This window comes from Pholis gunnellus (genome assembly GCF_910591455.1).
Source record: "Pholis gunnellus genome assembly, chromosome: 8".
Classification (NCBI taxonomy): Eukaryota; Metazoa; Chordata; class Actinopteri; order Perciformes; family Pholidae; genus Pholis; species Pholis gunnellus.
The window spans coordinates 14,704,633-14,717,243 of NC_136534.1; the positions used below are offsets into that span (position 1 = coordinate 14,704,633).

Genomic DNA, 12,611 nt, shown 5'->3' on the forward strand with positions numbered 1-12,611 from the left:
CATGAATACTCCCCTCTTGAAAAATAGTGAATTCATCCTCCTTACCTCTTGTCCCAGCAGCGGCCGGGCCTCCAGGACTTTCTTCACCTTGTTCTCCTCTTTAACAGGCAGCAGGGACTTGAGGAATTTCGGCGGCTGAGGGGAGAGGACTTTGAAGGGGCTGGAGTTGAAAAACGTAGGGCTCTCTGGAACCAAACCTGTGTGGCAACATCCAGTGTTAACCCAGTTATATTGTAGCAACACACACAAATGTTGACCACAAGTCGAGAAACAATGCAGCAGCTGCACATTTGCGGTTTCTGTAGTTTACCTGGATTCTCCTTGCTTTTGATGGGTGTGATACAAAGTGAGCCCTCCGGGGGATTGCAGTTGGTGCTGTCAACATGATCACAGTGGCCCTAGACAATAATACACAAGTTAAATTGGGAAGTTTTGTGAATTAAAAGTAAATTTACAGCTAAAAGACTTAAACTGCTACACGAGGAGACCTTTAGTGTAAAGGTGGGAGAAATTCCTTATAAAATCTTGTGTCATTTTCATTATCAAAAGGGACAATTACGACAAGCAGCATTTAGCTCAGAGAAAAGCTATGCATTTTGACAAGACTATTGCAGCCAATACTAGTTAAATGTAATCCAACATCAGAGTTTTGTGATAAACATGTTGTTGACTTACCTTGCAGTCTTCATCTTCACAACCAGTCAGGTCTGTTTTACTACAAGAAGACTGAAGAGCAAGAGACATCATGTTATTGGCATCATATTATTTAATAACAATTATTTCCATATGGTTCTGTGGGCAGTGCAGTGAGTAATGTATTCATTACATGCTGTACATTTGGTGTGCTGATACTCCTTCTTAGGTGTCGTCCCTTGGTAGCGATTGCTTCCTTCACTGCGACAGCCTTTAAGGAAAAAAACAAGACAGGTTCGTCTTTACATGTCAAACAAATCAGATTGTTTGTTTTTCAGTATGTCAGCGAGCTACAGTGTGAAATACCTGTCGTAGCCTCTCCAGACTAAGGATGTTCTCCACTTCCAGAACTCCCCGTGTGTACTTCTCTATGTAGGTTTCTCCATCCTGAGTCTCCTCGCTGTCTGCACGAGCAGCCATGAGGGCCAAAGTTTCCCTTTCCTCTGGCTCCTCTGAGGCCTGGGAAGGTAAGAGAAGAAACTTACAAAGGGCTGTAGACAATAAACACCAAACTGGTTATTTGTCACACGCTCTAAAAGCAGCCATTGTTAGATATAGAGGTAGAATGAACAAGTTGTACCTTTGGTATGTTGGAAACAATCTCATAAATCACACCACAGGAATAAAGCGCGTTCTTTAAGGACATTCTTCTCTTGAGGCTCTGAGTGAAACTCTGTAGGAAACAAAACTATGCTGATCATCAAAACACAATCCATTGCTGCAAAACAACCACCTCTGCTGTGGACTGAGCCCCTCTGATTAAATCTGATCCCTCTTGCATTGACCTGTTTGTTGTAGATGTTGACAGCGATCCTCTTGCGGAGCACCAGCTCCATGGAGGCAGGGTGGCTGAGCTGCACAGTGGCTTTGATGATCAGATAAATGCGTTCGTTAGGAGATGTGATGCGGTTGAGGTGCACAGAATCGTGGATTGATGAGTCCCATGAACACACTGCCAACACCTGGTGAATTGGAAGAGTTGTATTACTGTAGCTCCACAATCGTCCACAGAGAGGGAATCTGTGCCAGTCAGCTGTGACTGCACATACAAAAACATGAATTACAGTCGTGTAGCTGGGCTGGACGTAGCTTTGGGTTTGCAGCAGTTGGCTAATGAGTAGAAAAATTGCAATCTCATGACACTTAGGCACAGTAAAGAGGACGGTAATTACTGTATGGTTAGAGCTGCTGCTCAACATCAAAGACAAAATTAAGAAATTGGGATGACTTTTAAATCCTTGCTTCCATGCATGATGCTGCGCAATTACATGACTATGTAATTGTTCAATTATGCACATAACTGTAGAAAACTTGTTGCCTTGAAGTGCTCTTGTCTGTGTGTGATTATCTGAGAAAAAAAGCATCATGTAGTAAAATCAAGAGTCGATGGGAAACAGACATGTATTTTGACAAAAATACACAACTAGTAGAAGCAATGGAAAACCCAATACTTCAGGTTTACTTTAAACAGTGTCACTTAGCATTATAAGCAAAGGATGATATGGTGGTCCTGTATTTGTACTTGTGTATGTTTCCCAGAGTTCCCTTTTTGGCCACAGGAAGGCAGTAAAATCAAATGCATTGCTTACCTCCTCGTCACTGTGCCTGATGATGGGCAGATAGAAGAACTGGCTCCCATGCTCCTTGGGCAGTATAGAGTTAAGGCCTGCAGCATGCGGGCCGGTCAGCTGCTCATTTACTGTCAGATTATCCGCTGGTGGCATGAAAGACAGTTAGTGTTTGTTCAGGCCTGAAAGGAGACCGTGAAATATCAGTTGATGTAAAGGATGTGTCTGCTTTACCATTTAAATCGAGGAAGAGTACAGGGATGTGAGCTTCCACTCCTGCAGGTGGGGTCCTATAAGGGGTTGAATATGATTAACCGTGAAAAAAAGGGCCGCAAATGAAGCGAGTCTGACACGTGCATGGGTGTGTGTTGGTGTTTTACCAGTCTGCAGGAGCTCCAGGGATGCCACTGCCAGGTGCAGGTACCAGCACTGCGTTTCTCTCTTCAGTCAGACCCACCCACTGCTCCACTAGTCGAGCCTCACGCTCAATATCCTCCTCTGACTTCTCTAATTACATAAATGCAGAGAAAGGTTTCATCACAACAGAACAAAAAAATACAGACAACACACAGCCGTCATGCTTCAGGTCCTTCAGCAAGTGGTAGGTGTAACACAGGACCAAGGACTCACCTTGTTTGTTGATGATTTTCTTGATTTGTTCATCAAGGTACTCCCGACGTTTTATCAGTGCCTCTGACCAGCGATCTCGGACACAGTTGAGATCTTCCTCCTGAAAACAGGCAGAGACTAAAGTCAGAGCCAGCTGGCTCAGTAAGGCAAAGGATGTGCTCCAGGGCTCAGTGTTGTGTTAACAGGGCAAGGTGAGAGTGCACAGGGCTGATCTGTCTGAGGTAGTACCACAACTGCTCCTTAACCTTCCTCTTGTGTTAGGGTCGGCACCGACCCGTTTTAGGTTTTAAATGCATAAAAGAACCACATAAATTGGTTTATTTGCATCAAGGCTTTATGACTTTGTCAGGAACCTCTATTTCAACAAAATAAAACAAAAACATTTTGTTTCACTAAATTATAAAATGCTCTGGTTGAAATTATGACCTTTGTGTTGTTAGGGTCGGTTTCGACCCGGTTATAAAAATAAGATTATAAAGCAATAATTAGAGCCAAAACTGAAATCATAAGTGCACTGTCAGCCAACACAGTGACAGCCAGCTCCTCTCCCAATCATGTGAGCTTTAGGGGATTCTCATTTTGCATTGTTATCCAGTATACCTGCACAAAAACAAAACAAAGACGGGCATGTCCAGACATGTGAGGTCAATTCAGTATAGAGTTGGTGACTTGCAGAGTGCACATTTCCAATTTGCAGCATGCAAAAATGAAAAGAAGATTTTCAGTGAGACAAGTTCTGGATCATATTTTTGGTGAAAATGAGGGAGAGGACATAGAGCAGCACAGCGATACGGATGAGCAGGTTTCTGAGGACGAAGACAATGTGGAGTATCATCCAGAAGACACAGACACATCTGATGAGTCTGATGAGGAGGTCACCGGTGGTGAAGCCGCTCCTATATTATATTATTATACTATTATACTATATTATTTATTTTGTTCTAATACCCCTCAATAATAGTCAGGTAACACAACAACCCTTTATTTATTTATATGATTCTCTTGAGGTTCATTTTACCATTTTTTAAATTGAAATCGAGGGGTATACTGACAAAGAAAAGGCCCAGAGGCCCACACCAAAAATATTAAAACCAATATTTTCATGGATAAGGAAGCCTAACAAGGTAACCAAGAGATGAGAAACAAATTGGATGATAGATAATTGTTTTTAGTGTATTTTACAGCTGATTTAAGACACGGGTCAAAACCGACCCGTTAACATAAGAGATGGTAACAGAAAGCTAACACAGGAGGAAGGTTAATACACCCACTAGCCAAGCCAAGTGAAAGCTAAATTAAGATAATTGAAGTTCCGAAAGTCCCAAGGTGCATTTTTTTTGGTGAAAGACGTTTATGGTCAAATACACACACATAACACCTCCTTTTAACCCCTTTGCGACTCACACACATGCATTCACACATACAGTCTTGCATGCACACATCAACATGTCCTCACATGCAGCCACAGCCACCCGAAGTCCGACCTGGAAATACAGCAGATCACTCTGTGAGGGAACCACATTGTCCACAGCAGCCAACAGGCCTCAATGCCAACCTTATTACGCTTGTTCTGACGTCAGCACACTTCCAGCATGCAAAGTACTGTAAATCATGCAGTCATGCAATGCCCATGTAATTCGGTGAGGCGTATTATTCCTGCAGCTCTTCAGTAGTGAGGGGCAAACAGCAGCATTAGTGTGCAGCAACCTGAGGGGGAGGGCAAGAGAGAGAGCGGGACAGGATCCCTGGCAGACAGACTGCTGGCTGGGAGCTCAGCCATGGGTGGAACTGCGTTTCGCATAGAGGGCTGCCAAAGAATGGTTGGTTGGTGTGATTGGTAATTACAGCATCAGAAATCGACCACATGTGCAGCTGCTTTTTAATAACGCACTAATTTAGTTGGCACAGCCCTCTGCCTCACATGCCCTCAGCAACAGCCTAGTCGCAAACACATGATGAATTTGGTTTCCTTCATGCTGCATAGTGAGCTACAGGGGGAGCAGCAGCAGGGGGAGACTGAAAGGGTACCTGATAACTATCCATATCGTCTTCCTCCTCTCTCTGGCAGGAGAGAACACACTCAGTCAAATGTGGGGAACCAGAAAAAGGCCCCGACATGACAGCTCATTGCTTACCATTCACGGCTCATGTAACTTTCTAAGAATTTCAGTGGTGTGAAAGAACAATTTACGTTCATGTTTGTATGCTTTTGACTAATGAATGTCTTTAGAAAACTATTACAAACCCCAGGATTTACTCTCTTAATGATTCGGAATGTGGCAAATTAAAAAAAAAAAGGAGTTTCTCAAATTGTCACTTTCTTTCTACATCAGGGCACATCAGTGCATGTTAACAGAACAAACAGGGCACTAATGAGTTTGTGCATTCCTTGGCCTTCTTTAGACTCACTGCCAGCTACCCAGATGAACCACTCATGGCACGAAACCAGAGATGGACTAATTTAGCTAAATCAGCATAATATTGTATATCAATGGCATGGCACAAGCATACTGTTCCCAAAACCCAGAATCAAATTACATACAAATCATCATAGGTTTATAGTCTAAGTTGCATGTGAGTATATGAAAAAATGTGTAAGTGTGTTTCACACACCTGGTAGCTGTCGAGGGGTCTCTGTAGTTTGGTGGAGCGAGCAGACACACAGCCGATAGAGACAGACATCAAAGCCTCCACCAGCAGAGGCAGAGTACCCGAGTTCTGGACTGGCTTCACACAAACCTGCAGCCTCCTGGAGTGACCCTGCTTGTACAAATCCCCACAATTCAACATCAGAATGCTGCTGCCAGCGCTGCACTCTCAAAGTACAACTCGTACACGAATGTTTAAAATGACATAATTAGTCATGATCCTCTTGAAGCTACAGTTGGTAACTTTAAAGAAAATCACTTTTTGTCATATTTGCTCAAACTGTCACTATATCCTGACAATACTACATGAGACAGATAATCCTTTTCGTGGCATCTGCAAGATTTCACCACGGCCAAAGGAAAACAACCAATTAGAGCCGAGGAGTCGCTAACGCAGCTGTGAACCACTGCTTGTGAATTCCGATCAAACTGTCAAACCAGAAGGAGGCAGAGAAGCCTGATTTCTTTTCACAGATTATCTGTTTCACGCACTACTGACATGATATGGTGAGCAAATGAGCTATTTTGTATTATAGTAATCAACTGTAGCTTTAAGTGTGTGTTTGATGTCGGGCAGCCTGTCTGACCTAAAAGGGAAACTTGCTCATCGTTTTTCTCTGACCTGTCGGAGTTGGAAGACACCTCCTGTGCTGATGTCTTTTCCAGGCTGCAGCTCCACAGATGAGTACTCTCCCTGTTCATTCAGCTCCTGGATGAAGATCACCAGCTCGATCCTGCGAGACACCTCACTCCACCTAGAAAAAGCAACAGCCAAGATCAGTTAGGTGTGAAATATCAGTGTGTGTGTGTGTGTGTGTGTGTGTACAAAAGTCTGCGTGTGACATGTGATACATGTACCTGTCACGGAGCGTCTGGGTCTTGGCCTCCAGTGCGTCTAACTCCCAGAGTGACCGTCCGTTCCCGGCACAGCGGTGACCCCACACTTCTATAGCCAATGCTCCATCTGATATAAACTCCAAAAACTCATCCGTCACATGCACAATGTAGTCCTGCACAAAGACAATATGTTTGTACTGGAGTTAATTTGAAAAGATAAGAAAAAAGTGAAGGAAATAAAATGTTCTAATGCTTCAGGGTGAGGCATTAACAGCCTTGAGTTGAGAGAAGCAGCTCCTTTTCATGTACCTTGCAGTGATCAAACTGGACAGTAAACTGGGCATCTGGGCTTCGAGGGGAAGGTACGTCTGGGCTGACCATGGGAGGAGCCACAGTGGGCTCACCATGCTCCCAGAAGGTGTACTGACAGAAGACAAAGTTGGACAGGTTGAGTGGCAGACCTGTGGCCTCCCTGATCCGCACCTGCAGCAAAGAGACAAGTTTGTCTTAGAAAAATATCAAACAAAAATAAGTTAAACAATGCCCAGGCAATTTAAAACTCCTATATTTGTTGAAATCCAGTGACTTTAAAAAGTTCTTTACCCTGCAGGTAAGCCTCTTGGCTATGTGGACGATCTCCCCGTTGGTGTCCATCACCTCATAGCAGCTACTCTCACTGGAGTTCTCTGACGAGTCGTCTCCCCCAGACAGGCGCTCTGGTACGACTCCACTGACTCGCATCAGCTCAATGTGCAACCTGCCTGCTACCTGTACACACAGAGCAATGAGACATCATGTCCCCATAGACTCATATACCCTATTAAAAATCCCAAAAGGTAGGGCAGGTCCATAGAGAGGAAAATCAAATAACACAATATTTTTTACCAAATACCTCAATATCAATATTTCGGCGACATCGTAAGGTGGCCATTGGTGCTTTCACAAAATATTTACACATTGGGGTTTTTGATAAATAATCATCATTAATGTGGATATAATGACTAAGTAAAGGTAAATAATTGAACAGCTAGAACAGTCTGGTAAGTTCAGACAATAACACCACTTTATTGTAATGCAGCCTTCAAAACCAAGAAAAGAAAACACTCATTCCATATTATGGTATACCAAATCTAGCTAGTCTCATATCATAATATCAATATAACATTTGTATATTGCCCCGCCCCACCAAAAGGTCTACATTTGAAATGTGCATCATCCTTTCATATGGACCTGATGTAACAAGAATATTGGAAAGCTGCACCATGACTTATTTATCAGTGCATTAATCTGTTTATGTTGATGCAGCCTTACCTCTCCCTGTTGGCTGATGATGGGGACCGCATATTGCAGTTTGACATCATGGAAAAGGCACTCCAGAAAAATGTTGGCCACTCCTATCAGGTTATGGTTCTCTTGCGCCTCATAGAACGGATCACTGTGCTTACTGTTTGCCTTGTTATACTGAAAAAACACAGAGAAAGACCTGAATAATCCAGTTCATTTTTCTATCTTTTCTACTTATTTCTTCCTGTTTTCTGATCCTCTGTTTCTTACAATCTCCTCTGTGCCTTCCTTCCAGTCCCTGTAGTGGTCTCTCATATCCACCAGTTTGTTTTCTATCCTCTCAATGGTCCACACCTGGGTCCCCTTTCCTTTTCTCCGCACCTGAATGGCCGGCTCGCTCACTATTGCTCCACGCTATAAAGAAACAGGTGAACAGATTAAAACACTTTTTGTATTTCAGCAGATATTCACACCGTGACATAATAAAATGTGTACCAAGGTGAGGTGATGTGGAGGTGGTGTGTGATTGCAGGGGGTTCAGAGGTCTGACCTTGCGGTTGGCGCTGAGGTTGGCCGCAGGAATCTGAAGGGTGACCTGGTAGTCAGTCAGTTTGTTCATCTCCTCCGCCAAAAAGTTGGCTTCTCGCACCAAGGTGTTGGCTTTCACGACCTGCTCCCTGAGTCGAGAAAGACTCTGACGAAAAAGCTCATCTCTGACACACAAACACACACAGACAGCGGAACACAAGAGATCATTCATTCATGAAGATGACAACCTGCCACTTGTTATGTACCCTCGATATGGACTCAAATAGGCACAACATCCTCATTTACAGGAACAGCTGGCGTAAAACATACACAGAGCTGAGAAGGAAGTTACTGATTGACTGAACTATGACTTGAAACGTGACGTTTAAGTTAAATCTCAGATTTGGCTATCAAACCACAGTTGCTAGAGTTTACCAAGAACGGCAAAATAAAAAGACAAGAAGAATTACTGCCTCAAAGAAGTATACATCTGTGAACCAGTCAAGTTGCCATGTCTGCCAAATTTGAAAGAATTCCCTCAAGGCATTTCTATGGACCGTAGGTATGTATGTACGTACAGACAACCCGAAAACAAAATGCCTCGGGCAAAAACGTTATTGGCTTCTACATATTCATATAACTAGGTACATCTAAAAAGCCGAATACTGTGAACATCTCATGCGACTGTGAAAAGTGAGAAAAAACAAGCGCAATGACTGCATATCGCAGCCTCCCTGCCGTGAAGAAACTAGATTCCACTAACCGCTCCTCCGTCCACAGTCGCAGCTTGCCGTGTGGTGTGTGCATCGGGAAGGCTAGGCGCTCGCTGCTGCTGCGGTGGTGTTGCGGCGTTTTCTCAGGAGACAGCTGCTGCCGTAGCGACTCCAGCTCTCGTTCATACATCACTCTCTGCTCCTCCAGAGCCGTACGCTTCTCCTCCAGGTACTGCTTCTCCAGCACCTGGACCACATTCTGCATGGGGTCTAAAAACATGAGGCACGATCAGCACCGAGCAAAGCCTCTTCAGTAAAGGAACAGGACCAAAAACAACCACCACAGCTGGTAACAAATAAAGTTATTACATTATTATTCTTTTTCCACAAGAAGCTAAGGTCTTCATAGTAAATTCTTATTGTAATGTGTGTGTTGTTGGCTTTTAAAAAAAATATTATCACTGAATTAATTGTTTGAACAATCAGAAAGTCAAGAACTTTGATGTTTCCATTATTTTGATTTTAGTACAAATGCCAAATATTTGGTGACTCTGTCCTCTGGATTGTGAAGGTTTGCTGCTTCTTTCTGTTTCATTTTATTGTAGATATAGTAGTTTGAAGATGTCAACTTGGGCTCAAAGAAATTGTGTTTTGTTTTAATTTTAAGACTAATTCTCTTATAAATTATTGTGCAATCAAAAAACAAATCAAAATATTAATTGTTAATGAATATAACCATTATTTTGAGCCAGGTCCACACAGACTGCAACAATCAGCTGACAAACTGGTCAGCTGTATTGTTGTATTTAACACTAGAGCTGATCTTTTTTATATTTAAAATAAGGAGATAAACGGAGCAGAGTGATGCCATTTCTAAAAGATGATATTCGGTCAGAGTATTGCAACAAGCTGAAGGTCCAGAAACCCAAGTGGAATAAATACTGTATACAGCTGTGACCCAAAAGCAAAAACAGATTATCCTAATCATACCATTGTTCCCCAGAGTCTTCATTATGACCTCCATCTGAGCAAACTCATAGCTGTAGTCCTGCTCAGAAGACGCCTCGCTGGCGGTCTCCACGTCCGCCTCGACAAAGCTCTCTCTGGGGGAAGCTCTCTCCAGCTCCTTTAAACGGTCCCGCCGCTTTCGTGTTGGCAGATTAATCCTACAGAGCAACAGGACTTCCAATCAGTGACGTTTTCATTTTATGACTATATACAGTATATATTCAAATATATTTGAATGTGGCCGTGACACATTTTATACCTGAAGAAGTGATTGTTGCCCCATAAGATACGATCCCCATGCCACAGGTGCACCAAAGAATCAATCATTGATCCGTTCACACAGGTCCTGTAGAAAACAAGAGAAATGAAGTTCTGATAATGAAGATGTCATGTGGCATTATAATCTTAATCTTTGAACAGGGAAAACTAATTAAGCAGGAACAATCCTTTTGTAGTGGGAGGGAGACGTGGCTCTGATATCAAAGCGAGGAGCTCGGATCATAGATTCCTGTACAGTGAGGTCATGTGAAACACTGAGGTCCAGTCATCCATGAAGGAGAGAGAAAACAGAGACAGACACACAGAGAAAGACAGAGAGTGTGTTGGAGGTAGTCACCTGGCATTCCTTATGGGCATCAGGGTGACATCATCATCTGGGCAGAGCTCCAGGACGCAGTGCTCCGGCTGGATACCGATCCCAAAGAGCTGGATGTCCTGAGACGTGTCTGCGCCCACACGCGTGTGCTCCTACACACAGGTGGAGGACAGATTGAGAAAACTAGAATGACAGATCTGAAAAGAATTTCGACCAACATCTTGTTCCAACTCTCAGGTCATAACCTACAACATGTTGTTTGCTGAACCAGTTTGCTCAAGAGTTTTGTCATTTGCAACAAAACCCCCCCCTCCCCTCAAATTCAAGAATAAAACCAACGCAAAATCAAGTGAAAAAACTTGTGTCTCTCTCGTTGCAGAGTGGGCGTTGTTAAACAAACATCCCAGCTACGAGAGGATGTCCTACCACGCAGCGCACTAACCCATTTCACAGTACCATGGTCATTCCACACCGATATGCCAGGCTGGCCAGCAGAACCCAGACAAAGGCCTGTTGTTCTGTACGCTGCACAGGCTGCTTTCTCACATGCTTCTGCTCTTACAGGTCCAAATAGCTGGTTGGTTGTTCCACTTCAGTGCTTTGCAAAGTCCAGACGTGCTCTTACTGAACTAATCTCTGCTCTCACTGCGTCATCTGGATCACTGCGACATATGTGCTGCGTTTCAGGGCCTCAGTCTACGGTAAATATTACCAAAGCAATGGATCGGTGGCGTTAACTATATGCTGTAACACCAGGGAGTGCATAAGTAAGGGACTATCCAGCTTTTTGGCAGCGACTAATCTGCTAAAATTAGAACTTTCTGGCCTCTGTGCAAACTTTAGCCGTTACGAGGTGTTTTGGATTTTCTAAATTCTCCAACCACTTTAAACCAAAAACCTACAGCGTTTGCCATGAACAACATGGCGACATGTCACAAAGTTCTTCCATCCATTCATGGCCTTCACCTAAACAATAGTCTACAAATCTAAGCAGTAGTGGTGCCATTAGAAATGAGTCTGCATCTTTGGGTTGACTATTTATCTTTTTTTTTTTTTTTAGAGCTCCTGAGGTTGAAACTAAAGGGGAACAGATGCAGATTCAGGCGTTAATAGAACCACTTAAATTAAATACAGACTGGTAAAAATACACTGGAAATTTCTTTATTTTTCCAGTGCGGTCACCTGGGATTTTGTAATCCCACAAATAAGTATAAATACATAAGTGCTAATGGAAAAATGTAAAAGGCAGCAGGGTGACGATGGCAGCGAGTACTAGTGTAGTATTAAGTAGTTCTCTTTCCAGAATTGCATCATCACATTGTAAAAACTGCATTACCTTCAGATAGTAGACCAGTAGCTCATTTAGGGCAGGATCAGCATTGAGATTAACCAGGAAACACTTGTCTTCACCCACTTTAATCCCTGATGTTTCCAGAGAGATGCCCATGCTCTCTAGCTGCTTCTGGCGTTCCTGTAAATATGGATAATAACAGTGTTACTGTACGTATAAATAGGAATTAGAACTGAGGTTTTGGAGTCTGTTTATGGTGGTTGTGCATACAGTGGCAATCTCCTCTGTCTTTCTTAGTTTCTCCTCCCAGGTGACAGTCATCTCCTGAATGAGTTTCTCAGACTCGTGCAGTTTCTCCTTCAGATCAGGAGCCTTCAATGACTGATGGGAATACGGGAAAGAAGCATGAACATCAGCATAATCTGGACTATCGTGTGATTTATGACAAGTCTGGCATGAATTCATTCACATCATGAGTCTCTTCAGGTCTACCTAATCCGTCCTCTTACCTCGGCCTGAGAGAGTTGAACTTTGAGCTTCTCCACCTCGTCCCTGAGCTCTCTGATGATCCGAGCGTTGGGATCTTCGTTCACCACGGCATGGTTGACGATCCTCTTGGCTCTATCTGCATAGCGTAGCGTGGAAAGAGTCTCCTCGTAGTTATCAGCCGACGGACTCACTGTGGCTATCATGGCTGTCTTGCTGTTGCCGCCAAGGTTGTCCTGAAGACAAGAACACATTTAGCAAGGAAGCATAGCTGCTAAATGTTTATTTTCAGTCTAAATGCAAATATTGCAACAACAAAGGACAACTGTG

The 12,611-nt window shown here is 43.3% G+C and overlaps 1 protein-coding gene across 5 annotated transcripts in view; it reads right to left on the reverse strand.

The window, feature by feature from the left end:
- kif13a (kinesin family member 13A) overlaps positions 1 to 12,611 on the reverse strand; it is a 36,855-nt gene that overhangs the window by 5,517 nt on the left and 18,727 nt on the right. For 3 of the 5 annotated variants that reach the window (XM_079164774.1, XM_079164773.1, XM_079164777.1), the window contains exons 11-37: positions 12,305 to 12,517; positions 12,066 to 12,176; positions 11,841 to 11,975; positions 10,526 to 10,656; positions 10,169 to 10,255; positions 9,892 to 10,067; positions 8,952 to 9,171; positions 8,211 to 8,373; positions 7,931 to 8,074; positions 7,688 to 7,837; positions 6,980 to 7,144; positions 6,686 to 6,859; positions 6,398 to 6,549; positions 6,162 to 6,294; positions 5,505 to 5,651; positions 4,920 to 4,952; positions 2,892 to 2,991; positions 2,642 to 2,768; positions 2,496 to 2,551; positions 2,283 to 2,407; positions 1,479 to 1,655; positions 1,274 to 1,366; positions 1,000 to 1,152; positions 827 to 904; positions 676 to 726; positions 311 to 398; positions 46 to 197 (exon numbers count right to left, since the gene is read on the reverse strand). In XM_079164774.1, the coding sequence (XP_079020900.1) occupies positions 46 to 197; positions 311 to 398; positions 676 to 726; positions 827 to 904; positions 1,000 to 1,152; positions 1,274 to 1,366; positions 1,479 to 1,655; positions 2,283 to 2,407; positions 2,496 to 2,551; positions 2,642 to 2,768; positions 2,892 to 2,991; positions 4,920 to 4,952; positions 5,505 to 5,651; positions 6,162 to 6,294; positions 6,398 to 6,549; positions 6,686 to 6,859; positions 6,980 to 7,144; positions 7,688 to 7,837; positions 7,931 to 8,074; positions 8,211 to 8,373; positions 8,952 to 9,171; positions 9,892 to 10,067; positions 10,169 to 10,255; positions 10,526 to 10,656; positions 11,841 to 11,975; positions 12,066 to 12,176; positions 12,305 to 12,517 (3,534 nt within the window). The remainder of the gene's footprint in view (positions 1 to 45; positions 198 to 310; positions 399 to 675; positions 727 to 826; positions 905 to 999; positions 1,153 to 1,273; positions 1,367 to 1,478; positions 1,656 to 2,282; positions 2,408 to 2,495; positions 2,552 to 2,641; positions 2,769 to 2,891; positions 2,992 to 4,919; positions 4,953 to 5,504; positions 5,652 to 6,161; positions 6,295 to 6,397; positions 6,550 to 6,685; positions 6,860 to 6,979; positions 7,145 to 7,687; positions 7,838 to 7,930; positions 8,075 to 8,210; positions 8,374 to 8,951; positions 9,172 to 9,891; positions 10,068 to 10,168; positions 10,256 to 10,525; positions 10,657 to 11,840; positions 11,976 to 12,065; positions 12,177 to 12,304; positions 12,518 to 12,611) is intronic. The other 2 variants (XM_079164775.1, XM_079164776.1) reach the window with 2 other exon arrangements.